General features: G+C 35.3%; 2 protein-coding genes and 1 non-coding gene across 5 annotated transcripts; 2 read left to right on the top strand and 1 right to left on the bottom strand.

Annotated features, from left to right (window-relative positions):
• Positions 1-458: 458 nt before the first annotated feature.
• EMB2411 (DNA replication helicase) lies at positions 459-12,666 on the top strand. Of its 3 annotated transcripts, none has more exons than XM_059595115.2 (34): positions 459-1,050; positions 1,503-1,670; positions 1,753-1,977; positions 2,284-2,346; positions 2,533-2,742; positions 2,862-2,915; positions 2,999-3,060; positions 3,270-3,402; positions 3,574-3,684; positions 3,781-3,877; positions 4,129-4,211; positions 4,869-4,934; positions 5,337-5,492; positions 5,619-5,674; positions 5,824-5,881; positions 6,032-6,067; positions 6,157-6,213; positions 6,590-6,724; positions 6,824-7,078; positions 7,476-7,550; positions 7,727-7,848; positions 7,935-8,007; positions 8,108-8,212; positions 8,295-8,462; positions 9,279-9,348; positions 9,434-9,585; positions 10,533-10,610; positions 10,706-10,798; positions 10,892-11,029; positions 11,206-11,245; positions 11,344-11,417; positions 11,568-11,705; positions 11,849-11,968; positions 12,175-12,666. In XM_059595115.2, the coding sequence occupies exons 1-34, from the start codon at positions 538-540 to the stop codon at positions 12,331-12,333; spliced, it is 4,143 nt and encodes a 1,380-aa protein (XP_059451098.2). In that variant the 5' UTR covers positions 459-537; the 3' UTR covers positions 12,334-12,666. The 3 variants fall into 3 exon arrangements, 2 of the variants coding, with proteins under 2 accessions (XP_059451098.2, XP_059451094.2); XM_059595111.2 differs by having other exon boundaries at positions 5,957-6,067; XR_009440275.2 differs by lacking the exons at positions 11,206-11,245; positions 11,344-11,417; positions 11,568-11,705; positions 11,849-11,968; positions 12,175-12,666 and having other exon boundaries at positions 5,957-6,067; positions 10,713-10,798; positions 10,892-10,980.
• Positions 12,667-13,959: 1,293 nt separating this feature from the next.
• TRNAV-CAC (transfer RNA valine (anticodon CAC)) lies at positions 13,960-14,033 on the bottom strand. The gene has a single exon. It is a non-coding gene; the product is annotated as a tRNA-Val (tRNA).
• Positions 14,034-15,057: 1,024 nt separating this feature from the next.
• Positions 15,058-19,537, top strand: LOC132172729 (endoglucanase 13-like). The gene is made up of 6 exons (XM_059584288.2): positions 15,058-15,261; positions 16,104-16,517; positions 17,556-17,642; positions 17,766-17,921; positions 18,610-18,891; positions 19,217-19,537. The coding sequence occupies exons 1-6, from the start codon at positions 15,058-15,060 to the stop codon at positions 19,535-19,537; spliced, it is 1,464 nt and encodes a 487-aa protein (XP_059440271.2).
• The last annotated feature ends 1,107 nt before the right edge of the window (positions 19,538-20,644 follow it).

The following is a 20,644-nucleotide window of genomic DNA, read 5'->3' as shown; positions in this document are numbered from 1 at the left end:
GAGGAAAAGTTTAAATACAATCGATGCCATCTTATAACATTAAGCAAACGTCTAAAAAGGTATTAAAATTATAAAAAATGGGAGAATCTCTTAAAAATGGGAAAATGCATCGATTAAGCTATTTCTTAGGAATACTCCAAACTTTTTTATAACATAAAAAACAAGAACCTGATAAAATTATACTTAATTCTTAATGGTAATATATTAGATTTTTAATAGATAGCATTTTTTAAGTATTTCAATGCTTAAAAATAATCAAAATTATATAATTTGAGAATTTACTATTTCTTTAAAATTGTTTGGAATCTTAACCCATAATTGGCGGAGGGCGGCCCAATCCCAATATATACATATATAAAAGAGGAAAAAAACATAAAAAAGAAAGACCACCGTAAGTATGGGCGGGAAATCACAGATGACAAAGCATATTGAAAAAAATAAAGCCCTCCATGCTTCTCTCTCTTAATCTAGCTCAGTGTGCAGTAATGGGAAGCTAATGAAGTGAGAAACCCTAGTTCTTAGCGCACAGCTTCAACAATGCCTCCGAGGAAAAAGCCCAATTCTTCTTCTTCCTCCTCATCAGCATCATCATCGTCGTCAAAAAAAACCAACCCAACCAATCAACCCCAGCCCTCCAAGTTTGGCATCCAACATTTCTTCGAGCGCCACACTCAGAACGCCCTCTTAGCCTCCCAGAACCCCAAGCCCGCCTCCCCTTCCAACGCCGCCGTATCGACCTCGCAAAATCCCGCCACCGATGCTCCGAGGTCAGGGCCAGAGAAATCGGGTTTGCCTGTTCCAAGCCCGAGTAGTGATCCCGAAAATGCACCGAATTTGCAAAAACCCGATTCGAACCATAAGGTTTCGGCGTCTCGGGAGCCTGAAAAGTGCTTGGGTTCGCTAGCGAATGATCCGAATAATGCGTCACAGAATACGCCGTCCGACAATATCGCGGCGATGGGTTTTAGTGCTGATGAGAACCTGTCGGAGGTATCTCCGGAGGTTTCCAAGTCCGTGTCTCTCAAGCGCTTCAAGTTCTCGCCTGGAATGGTAAAGTTACATTTGAAAATCCATTGTAGTTCAGCTTAAGGTGTATTAGTAGTGCTAATGATCACGTCTTTGGTAATTGTTTTTTTTAGGCTGGAAATGCTTGAGTTAAACTGATTGTGTTTGTAGTATGTTCAGCTCAATTTCTTGTTGGACTGTTTTTGAAATTACATGGTTCAGATTTTGTCACATCAGTGTTTACCCAATGCAACAAATTAAGTAAATTTTAATTTTTTTAAAGGAAGTAAATGCCGGTGGAAAAATCCTAACTATTTAATTTAAAAATAATGGTTAGGATTTTAAGAACAGGTAGAGTTACAATGAAACACTTGTGTTATGCACGTTACAATTGAATTTGCTAGTTTAACAATGTTATGGAAATGCTGAAGGTATACTAATTAGAGTGATTTCTATTTTCGTACAATTTATTTTTGTGAAAATCGGCATGGAAATAGTTGATAAAGCAGAGCCAGGATGATGGGGGTGACGAGGTGACATGGAAGATATCTCCGGTGAACGAAAAACTCCAGGCAGTCTCGAAGCGCATACCGGAGATGATGAAAGTGTTGGCAGACTCTTCAAGGCTCAATGCTTTACACCTTCGTCAATGCTCTCAGAATAAGGCATGTTGGTTGGTTAAGAATTTTGCATCTGTTGACAATTTGTTGTCGTTTGATCATATGCTTGACTAATAGGACAGTACAGATTTCTCCCGGTACAGCTGGCAAGGTTGAGAAGTGGCTTTCATCCCCGTCAAAAAAGGCTGATGAAAAATCTCTGGTATCCACAAATAGGGTTGGCTTGAAAAGGGTTAACCCGGATCGGGATATGGATTTGTATGGAAATGAAAATGAATTGACTAGCACCGGAGTTGCTAGTAGACAGAGTCCATTCCGAACTCCGCCATCTCTATCATATTGCCATGATAAGGTAATTCTGTCATAAAAAATGTTCGGTTCTGTTTATATTCTAGGAAGGTGGAGGACAAAGAAGAGAACATTTTTGGTAAATGGTTCATTATTTAGGATACAAGAAAAGACTTTAGATAAAGTCCCTTTAACTAAGTTTGATATTCTCTATATTTCAAAGTTCATAATTTTTGTCCTGGCTGCAAACTCCAGAATAATAAAAGACTAAAGAATTTCTGATTTCTTGATCCTTTTTTTTTTTTTTTTTCATCCCCAATGTAAAGTGTGTACTTTTCCTTTTCTGATTTACACTGTAATTAAACTGCAGATTGCTAATGGTGTTGCATGTAATGGAGCATCTGATCAGCTGGGTTTAAGACAGCACAAAAAGGTATGGATGTACAATGCTGTTTTACTTATGCTGGTCAGTTTTCATGCTGCTTTTCTGATTCAAGTGTTGGATTATCTTGTGAACACAAGTGAAAGTTTACATAGTTTATTATGCAAGAATCAATTACATATTCTCATAAGTAGTCTTAATTACCAATGAGATCTATTTGTTCCTATATTCTCTTAGGCATTGCTTGAACTTTTGGATCAAGTAGAAGATGTCATTTCTGTTGAAGACTCATTATCTAGTGACATGGAGGCATATTCATCTAAATCTCTTGATAGAAATGATGATGAGATGCCTGTCAAAGTTGATCCTGCAGTAGAAAGAGTGGCTGTGGATTTACCAGAAGAGGTCACTGGAGCTTCTTCCAATTGTAATTTTCTTGTATTGGAGGTATGCTTTACTTTTTCAATTTAAAGTCCTTTGTTGGTCGCGTGCACTTTAATGGTTTGTTGATAAGGGAATGAATGAGATCTTAAAGATTGATTATGTGAAACACATCTCTGCTACAGGTGTCTGAGAGGTGTAGGCCTGCTGACTCATCTGGTACCCAATGCCCTTATAAGGTTTTCAGTAAGCTTTACACACAAACCACCTCATTGCTGCAATAGAGCTAGAAGAGTAGTAAAGCTGATTGCTTGCTTTTCAGGTTCTTCGCCTACTGAATGAACATAGCGGAGAAGAGCGTGCTGTGTATTTGTGGGAAGAGTGGTAAGTAAGGCACCTGTCTTTCTATGAAGCATTTTGTAACTTCTCACTTTTTTTGGAACCACTCCCTGCCCCCCTCCCCTGGCTCTATTGAGAGTCACGCAAGGCTAAAAATTTGCTAATCTTGATTGGTTGTTGTATAGGTTAATCAACGGCTGTTGAAAATTATGTTCGTAGTGTTTCTCAAGTTGTCTTTTTTCATGTATTGTCAGGTTTTATAGTGTAGTTGCACCTGGAGATACTGTGAATGTCATTGGTGAATTTGATGACCAAGGAAAGTGTGACATAGATCGTGACAGTAATTTTATAATTGTTCATCCCGACATATTGCTTTCTGGAACACGGGTAAAAATCAACTGCGTGTCGAATATTGTATTTATATGTTTTCATATGAGGCAATGTGTTGTGGCTCTGCTCCTGGTAGCTACTCCAAAGCATTGTTATGAAGATATAAGTTGACTAGATTTGAGCTTGCTTTTACTTCATTTGTTCCTCATAACAAGAAAAATATTTTAGGTTGCTGGTAGTTTCAGTTGCCCTAGGCGAACTGTTCTGGATGAGAGGCTAAAGTCCAGTGAGTATTCAACTGCAGCATTGATTGGTACCTTGCTGCACCAAATTTTTCAGGTTTCAGAACTCCCTCTAGTACCTTGGTAAATTTTTTTGATGCAAAATCAATCTTCTTTTCATGAGGTACATTGTAATATTTCTTTCCTTTTTCAGGCTGGACTCATGAAGGAAGTTCCAACCATACAATTCTTGGAGGAATATGCAAGAGTGGTGCTCCAAAAAAACATTGAAAGCTTATATGCATGTGGAGGTGGAAACTTATATAATTGTCAATTAACTATAATTTCTAAATTCTCACTGGCAATGTCCTCCCCCATTTTGGCGGACTCATGGAACCTTAAGCATTTGCATCTGTTCAACGGACCATAATATCTTTAAGTTTTATTTGTTAATATTTTAATTAAACTTCTACTAACAAAATATTTCAAATAAGAGCCATCGGTTAACTCTATGGATTATCTTGTCTAAAACTCTTAGTTTCTTCATATGTGGGGTTTGCAGTAAATGAAAATGATATACAGAAAACCTTGATTGAGGCTGTCCCAAAAATGTTGAATTGGATCATCACATTCAAAGACTCACAGGTACGCTTATGTAGTTTTCTCATTGCTGTTACTCGTGTTCTTGATTATCTTTTTGTATTACTATGGATTGGGTTCATTATTGCCAAAACTTAACCTCATCCTAGCTGGATTGATTGTGAACCCCATAAATTCCTGCATGGAGCCAATTCATTTATTTGTAACTCCATTTTACAGGACTGCACTGAGGGGGCTTTTTTTTTTTTTTTTTTTTGGTGCACTTGTTTATGTCGTAGCGGTAATTGTAACATTGTAATACCCTATAACCTGTATCCAAATTGTGTAAATAGACCTACATTAGCACCTGTTGCAAGTCCCCAATTCTCATGTCCAACCCGTTCTTGGGGGGGGGGTTTAGGATGCATGAACCCACCCCATTTCCATCCCAAAGTTGCTATTCACGCCTTTATATTTTGTTTATATGATCTACTCTACAATTTATTTATTTTATCTACTTTTGTATTCTTCTTGCATTGTTAGACATTTTATGTGTTACAGAAATAAATTTGTATTTGTAGATATACAATTTCTCTTTTTCTTGGTTGTTGGTGTGCTTGAACCCTTATAGATATAGGCATAATATGTTGCCGTTCTATCTTATAAAGCTATGGAGACTTCCAACTCTTGCGTCTAATGATTTTATAATTTGTCTGTTGGTAGGTTTCAAAAGCTCCTTCTGTGGATTTTGGATCTGATGATGGGCTGAAAAAAGTTAACATATCTGAGGCAAGGCCTCTCGCCTACTTGTAATTGCATGATTTGTCATTTTCAATTTTGCACCTATACACATGCATTCATGGTTATTATACATTTATAGATCATATGAACATAATTTTACATGGTTTGCATGCATAGATTTTGATTTGCATGTACACTACCTATCTTTCTGGCAGTCCCTATAAATTTAGGACAAACCCACACCTGATAATTGATGGTAGTAGCATAAATTTCAATCAATATTCATATATTTATCACAATTGTAGTTGTCTCTAGTTGCAATTACCCTGTGAGAGACACTTCTAGTTATGTGAAGTTTGAGATTGTAAAATGGAGTGCTACTTTCTCTTTATTCAGATCAATGTAGATGAAATTGACATTATATTTAGAAGATTTCTGTTGTAAATGCAGGTAATTGATATTGAGGAGATGGCATGGGCCCCTAAATATGGCTTGAAAGGGATGATTGATGCTTCTGTCAGAGTCAGTATAACATCAAACAAAAATCAAGCTAATGAGAAGATTATGCCTTTAGAGTTTAAAACTGGAAAAGTATCGAATGGCCAGGCAAGTTTATAATTGCTACTGCAATTTGTTAGCCAAGAAATGCTAGAATATTTGAAAATTTGAAATACTCAAATCACCTTATCTTCTATGGTATTATCCTTTTTTTGACACTTATGATTTATGCAGTCATCTATGGAACATTCTGCACAAGTAATCTTTTACACTCTCCTTATGTCTGAGAGGTAAGCCTATTATCCTTCCTTTCTTTTTTTGGGAAAAAAAAAAAAACCGGGGGGGGGGGGGGGGGGGGGGGGTGTTGATGTCAGATGCCTCTGTTATGGAGATTTTTTAAGAATAAAAACATACTTTTATTTACTTTGTTTTCATTCAGGTACAAAATGCATATTGATCGTGGTCTTCTATATTATCTTCAGTCAGATCAGACGCAGGTAAATTCAGATATAACTACGCAAGCATTTTCTCAAACTTTTAAGGTTATTGAGTGGTATTTACCATCTATAAAGGGAATTGTGGTTCAAAGATCTGATTTGGTTGGGCTAATTATGCGTCGTAATGAACTTGCAAATGATATTCTCAAGGCATCAACAGTGCAACAATTACCCCCAATGATACAGGTATGACTGTTACCGAATTGTTAAGTATAATGTGTTTCTGGACAACACCTTGCTGGACTTGTATTTGATATTCTTGCAATTTTCTACAGAGTCTGAACATGTGTAAAGGTTGTCGCCATCTTAATGTTTGTAGCATCTATCATAAGGTAATCTTTTGATTTGAAGGACTCAAAAGTTGTTATGCTACTTAACTGCTTCTGTTTGTTGGCTATGGGAGTGGGGTAATGGGAATCTCATTCACAAGCTAGTCATTCCCCCATGTTTGGTTTGTGTAAATTCCATTATCAATGCAATGAGAATGAATTTTTTGATGAAAAAAAAGGTTCTTTATCATTGCAATGAGAATGATTTTTTTTTTTTACATAACCTGGTATCTCCATACCTAGGAAATGTGAGAAAACTTATTCCCACCAAGTCAATGGTACCTGATTCCGCAAAATTCATTTATTGTCATATGGCCTTGAGAACTCTATTTAGTTCTCTGTTGGTGTTGTCGTCAGCATTAATGTGATATTGATGCAGGCACATGGTGGAAGCATCGAAACTAGTGGATTAGGAGATGTGTTTGATTCACATACTAGCCACCTAACAGTTCCTCATTGCACATTCCTTCAGCGCTGGGACCGGTTGATTGACTTAGAAGCTAGAGAGATTGAGGTGCATTTTGGAAGCCATTATGTCCATTTTTTATTTATGCTAGACTCCCCAAAATATTTTACATAATTCTTTGACACGCCTTTTCTTTTTTATTCTCAGCTTGTAAAGAAAAAAATCTGGCGTTCGCATAGTTTGAAGAGTGATAATTCCACTAGTTTCCTTTCTTCTCTTGTTCTTGATGCTTCAGATGAACTTCCACATCAGAAGTCTCATAAAGAAAACCGGTTCATTTATCGTTTTGTGTATCGAGATCTAACATCTTTCAATATGAAAGCTTCTGATGGACATTCTTCAACTGTTGACACTTCTCCAACAAGTGATATGGACTGCACACTTAAAAGTGGAGACTATGTGGTACACTTTTTTTCTTGTATTAGATTTGTGCATGATGTCATTTTAGCTAAGTTCACATCAAATAGAAGTGAACTTTTAGCACAACTTTGACTTGAACTGCGCTAACTTTTTGGTAATTTCTGATGCCTTTTCTGTTCATTAACTATACAAGCTTATCTTATTGATGCATGCACAAAAAAGCTCTTGTTTGCTTTCTTAAGCAACTACAATGTACAAACTTACAAAGCTACTTTATGAGTTAGCAAGCATGATGGTCCAATTTCTTCCGCTAACATATGACAATTTATGAGCTGCATTTGCACATTATGCTTGTAATAATTTCTATATCGTGCGGCATATTTCCTCTTTAATTTTTCTCATAATAGTTAGTTTTGTATTTTCCTCCTGTTATGTTTAGATACTTAGCACCGAATCTGGCCATCTAACCATTGCAAGTGGGGTCATTATAGAGATCAGTCGCTTTCACGTTTTTGTAAGTATTTCATTTGCTATAACTCTTCATATCTACTACTGTAAACTGACAAATTAGTTAATTGGTGACAAACCTGCCTCAGCAGGATGCCGTACGGAACATACTAGTTTCTGTTCTTGAACTACGATATTTTAATGAATTTATCAGTTTACAAATTGTCTTCTATAAAACTCTAGGTTTCTTTTTCTAAGCGCCTACGACTTCCTGGGAGCAATCCTTCTTCAGAAGCCCAGAATCTTTTTAGAGAGGTTTGGCGGATTGACAAGGATGAATTTATGACTTCGTTTGCAGTAATGAGGTGCATGTATTTTAATTATTCAGAGGTGTTTTGTAGCATTAAACTTGTACCGTGGCTGAATTCATGCTTGATGTTATTTTTTGAAGGTTTAACCTTGTACAACTTTTTCTACGAAGTGTGCAAAGTACTCATCTTCGGAAGATAATTGTTGACCTTGAGGTGAATATTTGTTGCTATCTTGTTGGTCCTGGATGTTTTCACGTTTTGCTAATCCTATGGCGCCTTTTTTGCATGGTTCTGCACGTGTGCATCCTTTTAGGCTCCTAAATTTGACAGTGGATGTATATTCAGCCAAGATCCAGCAATAGCTTATGTATGGTCAGAGAAGAATTTGAATGATGATCAGCGTCGAGCTATCCTTAAGGTTTTCTGTACAGCATGCTGACAACCCAATTTATTGAACAGTTACTTGTTGAAGCTATTCTGACCAATTATCTATTATTCAGATACTTACAGCAAAGGATTACGCTCTAATACTAGGAATGCCTGGAACGGGCAAGACTTCTACAATGGTGCATGCTGTGAAGGCCTTGTTGATGAGAGGTGCATCCATCTTGCTTACATCCTATACAAACTCCGCTGTTGATAATTTGCTTATAAAATTAAAAGCTCAGGTCATTACTACCGTCCTTTCATCTTGTATTACTATATAAATGTTTGGTTTCTTCCATTTTTTTTTTTTTTTTTTTTTCATTTTCTTTATCTTTCACTCTTGTTATATTATGTTTCAAGTGGCCAGTGAATGTACTTTTTCGGCTTGAGTTAATTATTTTGTGTGTTGCTTACTACTTTTTACTTGTATGAAGCTTATTTCGGAATGAATTTTGTTATAAGTTATTTGTAAACCAAGTAATAAAAGATTTGTAATAGGTTTAAGAGTAAAAAGGAAATAAGATTGTGTTTGTTGCTAATATGATTTTGAAACTATGGGGAACCCTCTTTCTATAGCCACTTTTGGTCTTTCATGTTACGTGATGCCTTGTATACAGTAGCCCAACTGAATGAAAACTTTGAATCCCAATTTCCTTTTTCTATGATAAGCATGTTTGGCTGTAATGCAGTATTTGGTGCACTGGCAACATGCCCATAAGTTCGATCTATAAAGTTTCCTTAAACTGTGGTCTTATCTATGATTTGTTATTGATTTATTGGTAATCATGCCTATTAGTTCCACTTCAGTCAATTTTTCTTTTGGTGTTGCCTCTAGCATTGGGCACACCGGAATGCTTAGTGAGAAGCAATTAGAAGTTCTCAATCCTCAGTGTAAGCAGTGCTTTCTCAGTCTTCAAAACCAATTGTGGTGGAGATGCACATCAATTCATTCTTCTGATTGTCTTTATGATTCTATGATGATCATTGCACCCTGTATCCTCATGTTAAATTACTATTATCAATTTCTCTTGCGTGGTATTGAAATTTAAAATTAGCAGGGCATTGATTTTGTACGTATTGGAAGACATGAAGCTGTACATGAGGAAGTTCGGGGACATTGCTTTTCTGGTCAGATTAAAAATTGTTAAGAGCATTCCTTGGAATAAAATCAGTTTATTTCTTATCCATCTTATGTTAAATGTTTCTATGACAGCGATGAACATACAAAGCGTCAAAGATGTTAAACTAAGATTAGACCAAGTCAAAGTTGTTGCAGTTACTTGTCTTGGAATTACCAGTCCCTTGCTCGCCAACAAGAGATTTGATGTCTGCATCATGGATGAAGCTGGACAGACTACCCTCCCAGTATGCTTCCTTTCTTGTTTGTGTTCTACTGTATCTATAAATTAATTTTTGTTGAGTAGGTTTTTAAAATGCAACTGGAGGCATCTTCTTAAAACTAAAATCAATGAAGTGGGCATACTGAAATTTTTTGGCTGAGAGAGATTTAGAAAAGTGAATCGCTTTCTCTCTCTCTCTCTAGAAACACACATATGTACATGCAACTACACACAAGCAAGCGTGCAGACTCACACAAAAACATACACAGTATTTTCATTTCTATATCAGTCACACGTGTGGACAGTGAACATATCTTTCCCTCAGAATAAGATATGGATGGATGGCGTGTGTGATTGCCCTTTGGTCTACTTGATTATTAACTATGAAAGTTGATATTTTGAAACACACCAATAAATTTGAAGCATGCATTACGATAATGTTTGGTAATAATTATGAAACTCGAATGTGTATATTTGAGATGGGTGAGAGCACAAAAAAAAATGGTAAAATAAGAAAGGAATGTTATAGACATGTAAAATAGGGACTAGCTGCTAATTTTTAGGTGATTTCCAGTTTTGGCAATTTGAGTGTTTCTATGTTTGGGCCGCACATCTCTGATAGGGGCAAAGCCTGTATGTTTTCTTTTTAAAACTGATGCTGTTTCTAAACTTCATATGTCCACTTTGATAATGTGTAGATTTTACTACTGCATAACTTCTTTGTGTCAGAGTATATCTTGTGGAGAGTTAAAATATGAATATCATGCATTTCAGGTTGTGCATCTTGCATATGGTTGAAAGTAGAGCTTAGTTAAGTTGCGTTTATTGTTCTGCCTATATACTTAGGACTGTTTACTGTTAATGACATGGTGGTCCGGTTTATGAAAAATTGTTTAATGTAGAGAATCATTGTTAATAAATGCTGTTTGTTGTGTTGGACTCTAATGGATTTATGGGTGATTATCCTATCAGGTATCTCTGGGACCCTTGATGTTTGCTTCAACATTTGTACTTGTTGGTGACCATTATCAACTGCCTCCTCTTGTCCAGGTGATATGTCTTATGTGTTTATAGTTCTATTTGCTTAACTTTTCGTGCCGTAATGTTTTAAGCTCATTAAAAGTATGGTGCTTATCAATTTCTAGAGTACAGAGGCTCGGGAGAGTGGAATGGGGATAAGCTTGTTTTGCAGGCTGTCAGAAGCACATCCTCAGGCAATTTCAGCACTGCAGAGCCAGGTTACATGAATTCAGTGTTGGATTTAAAGTCTTGACTCTTTATTTGGTACTTGTTCTGTACCAGGTCTACTTACTAAGCTGATCTGTATGCAGTACCGTATGTGTCAAGGCATTATGGAACTATCAAATGCCTTGATATATGGTGACAGATTACGTTGTGGTTCCCCCGAAGTAGCCAATGCCAAACTTCAGTTTTCTAGTTTAAAGTCTTGTTCATTGTGGCTAAAGGAGGTAAAAGCATTCTTTTGCATGCAGTTCAATTGTGATCTATTCTCTTCTTGCTTGTAGTTGATGTGCAATTTTCTGTGGTCATCTTGTGTATGGTTAGTTTTGTGCAATTGAAATTCATCTTTCAATTTTAAACTTGTAGATATTAAATGACCTTATCGAGTGATTCACGATTGCAGGTTTTGAATCCAGCCAAACCAGTCATATTTATTGATACAGGTTTACAAATATCAAGTCATTTGCTTTTCATGTAATTTCCATTCACGGATTTTTATTAGATGGCTTGGTTTCTTACATATCATTTTTTCACAACTCAGATATGTTGCCTGCTTTTGAGGCAAAAGATAAAAAGACTCTGAATAATCCAATTGAAGCTTACATAATTGCAGAGGTATGGTTTTAGTTTAAATGTGCTGTAAATAGTTCTTGTCACCTAAGGCCCAGTATCAATTTATTTGAATTCTGTTTCTTGATGCAAGCTCTATAAGTACTTTAAAGCTTTAATGAATAATATTTGTTCCCCATTTCGTTCATAATATAGGTCACCGAGCAATTGGTTAACAATGGAATTGGAGGGGAAGATATTGGCATCATTACCCCTTATAATTCCCAGGCAAATCTCATCCGCCATGCTGTATACATAACCTCTGTGGAGATACATACCATTGATAAATACCAGGTGAGGCTGAGTATATGACTATTGTGTCATGTTTATTTTTCTGAATCTGTTTTGATAATTAGCGCTTTACTTAATAACGATCACATCCTATATCATTGAAATTTGTAACATATTATTTCTTTTTCTTTTTCTCTTTGGTCTAGGGAAGAGACAAGGACTGCATTCTTGTGTCATTTGTTAGGTCTAGTGAAAATCCAAGGGACTGCTCTTCCTCCCTTCTTGGTGACTGGCATAGGATTAATGTGGCTCTCACGCGTGCAAAGGTAGGCATAAGAAGTTCTTTCCCTGTATCAAAAATTAATATTTGGCCATAAATTTCGAGTTTACTTGAACATTTGGGTTGCAATTGTAAATCTGCTGCTTGGTGAGTTGATTATATGGGGAAATGGAGGGGAAATGAAAATTGAAGCATCCTTGATGTTAGCATCTCACATGGAAACAATCTCTTGTTTCATTTTTGTTTCGACAGAAAAAGATGATCATGGTAGGGTCATGCAAAACCCTATCCAAGGTTCCATTACTGAAGCTCCTCATCAAGAAAGTTGATGAGCAATCAGGCATTCTGAGTGTATGCAAGAAGGATATCAGTTACAGGGGAGAGCTGAAGAGATGCTCCCAGTTCAGATAAAATTTTCCTCCTTTTCCATTCCTTGTCAGTGTAAATAAAATAATTTTGATAATTTTTTTTTACCTATATAAAGATTTTGTATAGAAGGAAAACTTATTTTCTTGTAACATTTTTGGAAATGTAAATAAGAAACTGCTCTCTCTTTCTATCTCATATGAACATGCGAATCAAATGTTGGAGGCATAGAGTGTAAATAGTCGGATTCATAGTGTTTCCTCGAGAAACAGATGTAAAATGCACCATTTGAACTTGGTTGATTTGATGGACGAGATAGTTAATAAGCTCTCTTTACCTTTGCTTACAAAGAAAATTTCATCTGAAATTCACATTTTACCTCTTGTGCAACAAGCGAATCCCGATCATAATTTTCATGAGAAAGTGAGATAATGAAACATATAGATTATCTCATGGTGTTTTTCACAACGAAGAAATAAGTACTTGAAAGTACATCTAGCATTTTTTAATTTTGTTTCTTCTTAAATAAACCACGACTCTTTTTGTTTTTCATTTTAAGATATGTTATATACTATATTTTTATCTTATAATGTTGATGTGGTAGTCCAAATCTAACTTTAATTGTTTTTTTTTTCCCTAAATAAGGAACGATTCTATGGTTGGTTGGGACTGTCATATTTATAATTATACAATAAAAATGTAATTTATGGCATTACTTTTTATTTGTTTATTTTTATCAATTCCCCCATTTGCCACTATCAAAGGAAAAAAATGAACTCGCGCTCTCTTCTCTCCTGAATATAGAGAAGAAAGCCAAAAGCCAAAAGTTGTCTCCCTCCTACTCCTCCCCCTTTCACCCTCCTCACCCCTTTCACCCTCCTCACTTACTGCTCTCTGCTTTTCTTTCTTTTTGAGAACTCATTTTTCTTTAGAGTTTTTTCTAGATCCTCTAGTCTCTTATGAGACTTTATCTATCGTCTTTGACGATTTATCCCCGATCATCCAAAAAACATAGTCCTAGTCTTTCCCCCACACCTCCCTCCTTGCCAGTTGCCTTCTCAACCGCGTTGCTGGCCGGATCTTTGAATTTTAAGAATGGGTTTTTTCAAAATCAGATCTTCCTTTCTTCGACAGTTCTAGCCTACAATGCGCCATGCTACCACCCTCATTTGTGTCTCGACTTCCCAGCGCCATCATCTGCGCCTCCCCCTCCCTCACATCTACTCTCATGTTTGGCTTCTTTGGAAGTCGGGTTATATCTAAGTTTATAGGGTTCTTTTACTCCCAATGGTTTTATCCATCATAGTGGGCTGCAGCCGTCAAAAGCTGTATTCCCAAGTGACTTTCACCTTCTTAAATTTCCTTCAGGGCTCTGAGGTGCTTGTAGTCTATCTTAGTTAGGTTACTGTATTCTACTTAATATATATATATAGTGCCACTTGTTGCCACAGACATACATGTAGACATACAAGAAGAGAGATGTGGTTCACCTCAGCTTTGGGGATGAAACCCTTCACCAACAATCTTCCCATCCTTGACCAAAAAAACACCAACTACCATGGGGATTGGGACTCATCCAAAACACCTCCTCACCATCGTTATTGTGTGCCGCCCCACATTTTATCCTAACCAAGCCACCATGCATGGTCTTCCTGAGAAAAAGGAAAAAGGTGTCTGAGCCCGGGTTCGAACCGGGGACCTCTAGTGTGTGAGACTAGCGTGATAACCGACTACACCACCCAGACGCCTTGCTAGTTGCCTTATCAAACTACAATGATAATTATATATAACGTATACTTTATCTTCGAAGAATTTCTCACTTCCTCACAATCAAGCGACTTGTCTTTTGAAAAAGCTCGAACTAGATTGTTTTTGGAAGTTCAGACATCTTTTTAAAAAGGTTTCCAATTTTTCACTAGTTCTCTATTTTTGTTTTTTTTTTTGAAAAAATTAATCGTATGATGAAGATTTTAAAATCTTAACCAATTTTTTTTTTTTAATTAAATACTTGACATTTTTATTATTTAATGAAATACAATTTATGAGAATTATGCCAACCCTAAAATTTCCCTCAGAGATTTTAGATCCTTCCTAAACTTTAAACCAAATGATAATTTTAAAACTCACATCAATTTTTAAAAAACACGAGGCAGACGTTTAGTATCACTATGCATGCATGCTATGACAAACCTATTGTTCAACCTAAGTACCTAACCACAGGTTGCTGGTGTTGCTGCCAGCATTCAATTCATTATGTACTCTTATCCATAATCCCCCATTTAATTACTCAATGACATGGAAAGAAAATCATACCTTCCACCGTCCCGGCCCATTATATGAAATGAATATGTTGTTACATTATTTAAATTTTTTAAATAATTTGACACTATATAAACTATTATAATACGTGATTCTCTTTAAAAAAAATAAATAAATAAATAAAAGAGTCATACATACATCGTACATGGTAAATGCTCTTTAGGAAATCCTTCTTCAAACCCACAATTTCCTTAGATTTTATGTTTTCATTAAAACCCATATAGAATTATCTTATTCTTTGCCAAAATTGTAGAGCTCGAGATTGACTTTGTGGAAAGCAATTATATATGTAAAGCAAAATCAGAGTCGAGATTATGTTTCCAAGCAATTACAGAAATAAATATTTAACCATAATATTGTAGAATTTATATATGCATGTGTCCCTATAAATACCAGTTATATATCAAACCCCGATATTGTTCATATATAATATTATAATTATCAAAGGCCATGTCTTCTAGGAGTACTCTCTTTGGTTTTGTTATCTTCTCCATTTTTCTGTTGATTAATGATGGAGTTTCTTCAGTAGAATATGGGGAAGCTCTGACAAAATCTTTGTTGTATTTTGAGGCTCAACGATCAGGGAAGCTGCCATCTAACCAGAGAGTGCAATGGCGGGGAGATTCTGGGCTTCGAGATGGCAGTGGTGGAGGAGTAAGATTATTTTTACGTGTTTTTAATTAGAAAATTTTTTATGTTTATTTTATGTTTTGTTTTTTGGGTAGAAAATTTTGAGGGAATATGATGATGAGGGAGTTTGTCATTTAAATTCTATGGAAAATATTTAAAATCCTTTATGCTTTTTCGAATTTTGCATTTTAGACTAGAATTTTCAATTGGGCTGATTAATTTTATGCCCAAGTTTATAAAGATTTAAATCTAAAATCTCAAGCCATTTTTCTTCTAGTAAATAACTAAAATAGTATGACAAGACTATTTTTCCATTCTCATAAATAAATAAATAACTTTAAATATATAGTTTTTTTCATGTCATTTTCGTTATTTATTTTTAAAAAATGACTATGAGGATTTGGATTTAAAATTTTTGTGAACTCAATATTAAAATTGTAAAATTAAAAATTCAGGTCTAAAACATAAAATTTGAAAAAACACAGAAGATTTATGGAATATATTCCTTTAATAATGAAAAATCATTTTCAATTGTTTGGTTGAATTTTAACATAATGTAATTCATGATACGTTTCTTTGCTTATATTGGCCTTCTTTCCAGTTCTGACATGTATATATATATATATATATAATCCAACCATTTTGTTTTATCGGTAATTCTACATTTACAAATTTTTTACAAGTTGCTGACACATATAATCAACCTGCGATTGAAGCCATGCATGTTACTTTCCAATCACACACTAATACATGTTAATAAATTTTAAAAAGAGTTATAAATGTAACATTTTTATTTTCTTTGGTAAGAATTGTTTGTGTAACATTACTAAATGTTACGAATGAATTTTTTTATACGTACGTACTAGGTTGATCTTGTGGGAGGATATTACGACGCCGGGGACAACGTAAAGTTTGGTTTCCCCATGGCTTTCACGATGACAATGCTTTCATGGAGCGCAGTAGATTTCCGAGCACAACTCGAGGCCAAGAAGGAGCTTTCAAATGCACTGGACGCCATCAAGTGGGGCGCTGATTACCTGATCAAAGCCCATCCCGAGCCGAACGTTCTCTACGGTGAAGTCGGCGACGGCAACTCCGACCATGAGTGTTGGCAAAGGCCGGAAGACATGACAACCCCACGAACATCTTATAGGATTGATGAACAGCACCCAGGCTCTGATCTTGCTGCTGAAACTGCTGCTGCTCTTGCTGCTGCTTCTATTGCTTTCAAGCAAACAGACTCCATTTATGCTTCCCAGCTTTTAGGCCATGCAAAACAGGTTTCACATCATCATCATCATAATCATCATCATTATCGTCGTCGTTCTTACAATTATTATCGGAATTTGTCATTTAGGATGTATGTGATTTTTTGTTTTCTGACCACATTGGTCGGATGTATGTGTTGTTGAATTATTTCGCTCCTCTTTGGAAATTAAATTTTTTTTCTCTATTTGTGCATGTCTTACACTTTGTCGCATGTTAAAAATCTAGAATAATTTTTTTTGTGCTTTATAAGGAATTGTTTTAGTTTCTTTAAGAACTAAAATAACTTTTGAGTAGACATATATGCTAGCTAGCGGTGTCGCCCAATGTACGTGTAGTTGCGCATTGACGCAGGAGTCATGGGCTTATTATTTTTGTGTGCATTTTTGGACATGTACAACTGTTATACCAACAATCAATTTTTTTGTTCGAATTTTACAGTTATGAATGCACATGCATAACTGCTATACCAACTGTCAATTTTTTTTCTTTCTAATTTTACATTTATATTCGTTTTTCCAACAATCATATCGAACTAGTAATGAGATGTTGTTTCAACAATCATATTTTAATAGTCGAGTAATGATATAAGGAAGATTAGAGTCCTCACAAATGTGACATGACTTTTAAAATCGTCATTGAATTTGAGAGGATCATTATTAAATTTTGATCTATTAGTGATTTTAAATGTCACATCACATTTTTAAGGACTCTAGTCTTCCTTATATGATTACTCAGTCATAAGCTATTGTTTGAACAATCATAGTTTAACAGTTATAAACTGTTGTTTCAACAGTAGTCAGAAATTACACATTATTTTTTCTCTTTTTCTGCTCTGCTGTTACACATTTTTCTTGTTCAAAACAATCTGCACACTACTAGTCGGGCAATATTGTATCCTAGTCAGGACAAAATTGTTGTATAAATACCATTGTTTATCAAACAAATATATATGTTCTGATTTTTTATCAAACAAATATATATGTTCTGATTTTTGTCACACACACTGCTAACACAACATACTATTACTATATGCCATTGTTTGCATGCAGCTCTATGACTTCGCAAGCAATCACCAAGGGTTGTACCAAAACAGCATTCCTGTAGCAGGACAATTCTACAGCAGCAGTGGATTTGAGGTAGTGTTATTGCATGTCTTTGCAGATTGTAATTGAAACTTAGAATTTTTTTAATTTTTTATGAAATTTCCCGAAAGATAAAAGGAGTTGATCATGTTCTGAATATGCCTGTTTAATTAACAGGATGAACTGTTGTGGGCGGCTGCATGGCTTCATCGTGCCACTGGCGATCAAACTTACCTAGATTTCTTAGAGGAATCACAGAATACTACTGGTGGCACGAGATCCATGTTTTCGTGGGACGACAAGTTTGTCGGCGTACAGGCCCTAGCCGCCAAGGTACTTTTCAGTCTTTTCCCTTATTCATATATACCATGTTACTATATATCCAACCATTATCTTACTATATTGATATAACAATATTGTCATTAATCTACCATTGACTTTTTTTTTTTAACCTTTAATAAGGACTAATCCAATAGTAAATTGACAATATCACGCCAGCATGTATAACAAGATAGTGGCGTGATATATAACATAACTCTTTGAATATTAATCAACTTGCATACACACTTTTATCCTATTATGCTGACAGTTGATCCAACATCGTTTGGTAGCCATTTGATTTTTTTTTTTTTTTAAATAAATAAATAAAAAATCCAAGGGCTAATATTACATTTGGGACGTCAGTATAATAGGGTATAGTTATGAAATTATGTGAAAAACATTTTGTCTAGAAAAACAATAACATGAGACTATAAAACAAGTTTGAATGTTTGGTATTGAGTGTTAATTATGTTGGAGATCGATCGAATGTTCGCTAGGATATTGCAAACCTCCATCTCATGTAAATCAAGGAAAATGCACGAGATATTTCAGCTTTTAATTTAATTTCCTTACAAACTCACGCTGCAGTCTTAATAGTAAAAAATTATGAAACAAAATTTATTACGTCAGTTTGTAAACAACCCGTAATAAATTAAAGCTATGGAAGCTAACATGGTTATATATTGTGTACTGCGCGCAGCTTGTTTTGGAGGGGAAGGTAGAGTATTCAGACACATGGGAGCAGTACAAGAAGGAGGCAGAGCAGTTCATATGCTCGTGTCTTGAGAAAGGCAACAGCAATTTCAAGAAGTCGCCGGGGGGTTTGCTGTGGTTTCAGCCATGGAATAACCTTCAATACACCGCCACCGCTACCTTCATTGCGACTGTATATTCCGATTATCTCAAGCCCAAAAATGCTTCTGTCCAATGCAACGGTGGCATTGTTCAGCCCTCTGAACTAATTGCCTTCGCCCAATCACAGGTATACTATATACATATATAAAATCAATTTCCTCATATTAATTAATACGAGGAAATTGATAGAGTAAAATGAATGAAGATAGAGTAAAAATTATAATTATATAGAATAGAGTAAAATTTAGAGAGTTCATTATTTGATACCTTTGCATAGCTACTGATTAAACTAGAAAAAGTGAGTTTTTTAGACAAATTTTAAAGAAATAGTAGAGATCTAGTTCATTAGAAATGCTCTTAAATCACAGTTTATCTCGAAAGCTTAGGCCAATAGAAATTGATGAATTTAATTATTTAATTTATATATTATAACATATTTTTTGTCTCATTAGGTGGATTATATATTGGGTGAAAATCCAGAAAAGATGAGCTACATGGTGGGATTCGGCTCAAACTATGTGCAAAAAGTTCATCACAGAGGAGCATCCATTGAATCCATAAAGAAGAAGCCTGAAGCTGTGACGTGCAAAGGAGGGTTTGACCTATATTTCAACAGGGCTGAGCCCAACCCAAATGTCTTGGACGGTGCAGTCGTTGGAGGCCCCGATGAGAACGATGGCTACACTGACTCCAGATCTAACTTTCAACAGGCCGAGCCTGCAACTGTTAACACTGCACCACTCGTCGGCGTTCTAGCTCGGCTCGCCTCATGAGATATGATCGATCTCTTTCAAATGCATGCATGGCGCCTAACATTTTACGTGCATGGGCATCCAAGATCCACAAACTAATTAATTATTATACGACAATACCATTGTAATAATATAACCTACTAGCATAGTAATGCTAGAAATTATCATTTTATTTTATAATTATTTTATAATAAAATGACAGTATCAATGTGGAATAGTTATGAAATAAAAAATATAGTCAATCTACAATATTACTCTTACTCAAATAAGGCACGTCATAGTGGTACAGATTGATGTTTGCAGGTTGAAAATATGTACGAGCCTGATTGCCCTCAGGGCCTCCCTGGTTTCATCTGTCTCTGGTTCGATAATAATCTAGATTCAAATTCTTCGGTTTATTATCATTTGTGTATGATTATTTTCACAATCTTGTTACAATAAGAACATTCACAACAACAACTACCCTATTCCTGCTTCACTTCCCTAAATATTGAGAAAATCTTAATATATAAATAAATAAATCACAAAAAATCACTTGCATAAGCTTTCTTATAGGTTTCCAAAATATTAAGTATATATACTACAGTAGTACTAGTACCCAATGTCGCAAAAGACCTCTCCTATCCATTATTTCAATACAAAATATTTTTCTCTCTTCTCATTACTTTTTACTGGGGATTGTGTTAAAATTTTGTTAAAAAATTTAAGGGTTAGTACGAAACCTATATTCCGTAAGGAAAGAATATTTAATTAGTATATAGAAATATAAATGAAGTTTAATTTCGTAAATTTGGATTAAAAAAAAAAGGGGTTGTTGTGAGTGCTCTGAGCATTTGAATTTACAAAAACGTTGTATATATATATATATATATAACACAGAGAAAGAAGACAGTCTACCCTTAATTTAACCCTACACTTTTTTTCTTTTTTAACAAACATTGCATTAAGAACAAAGTGACAGTACAACGTACCCATTAAGAGGGGTAGGAAATAAGAGGTGGATCTTTGCCAATACAAATAGGGGTAGAGAGTGGATGAAGAAAATATGTGGAAATGCAGCACGAGTGAACTCTTGTCGCGGCCTTATGTCACATGATAGGCACATAAATTAACACTTCTGTTAATTTT

Source organism: Corylus avellana, chromosome 2, assembly GCF_965113065.1.
Source record: "Corylus avellana chromosome 2, dhCorAvel1.hap1.2, whole genome shotgun sequence".
Classification (NCBI taxonomy): domain Eukaryota; kingdom Viridiplantae; phylum Streptophyta; class Magnoliopsida; order Fagales; family Betulaceae; genus Corylus; species Corylus avellana.
The sequence above is the reverse complement of the archived record's forward strand: the minus strand, read 5'-3'. Positions and strand labels throughout refer to the sequence as shown.

Bases quoted from the DNA above. Each gene is read 5' to 3' on its own strand.
- EMB2411 (XM_059595111.2), top strand. From the start codon at position 538: ATGCCTCCGAGGAAAAAGCCCAATTCTTCTTCTTCCTCCTCATCAGCA. The intron at 1,051-1,502 runs GTAAAGTTACAT...GCATGGAAATAG, and splicing joins TCAAGTTCTCGCCTGGAATG to TTGATAAAGCAGAGCCAGGA. The intron at 11,418-11,567 runs GTATGGTTTTAG...TTCATAATATAG, and splicing joins AAGCTTACATAATTGCAGAG to GTCACCGAGCAATTGGTTAA.
- LOC132172729 (XM_059584288.2), top strand. From the start codon at position 15,058: ATGTCTTCTAGGAGTACTCTCTTTGGTTTTGTTATCTTCTCCATTTTT. The intron at 17,922-18,609 runs GTACTTTTCAGT...TACTGCGCGCAG, and splicing joins TACAGGCCCTAGCCGCCAAG to CTTGTTTTGGAGGGGAAGGT. The intron at 18,892-19,216 runs GTATACTATATA...TTGTCTCATTAG, and splicing joins TTGCCTTCGCCCAATCACAG to GTGGATTATATATTGGGTGA.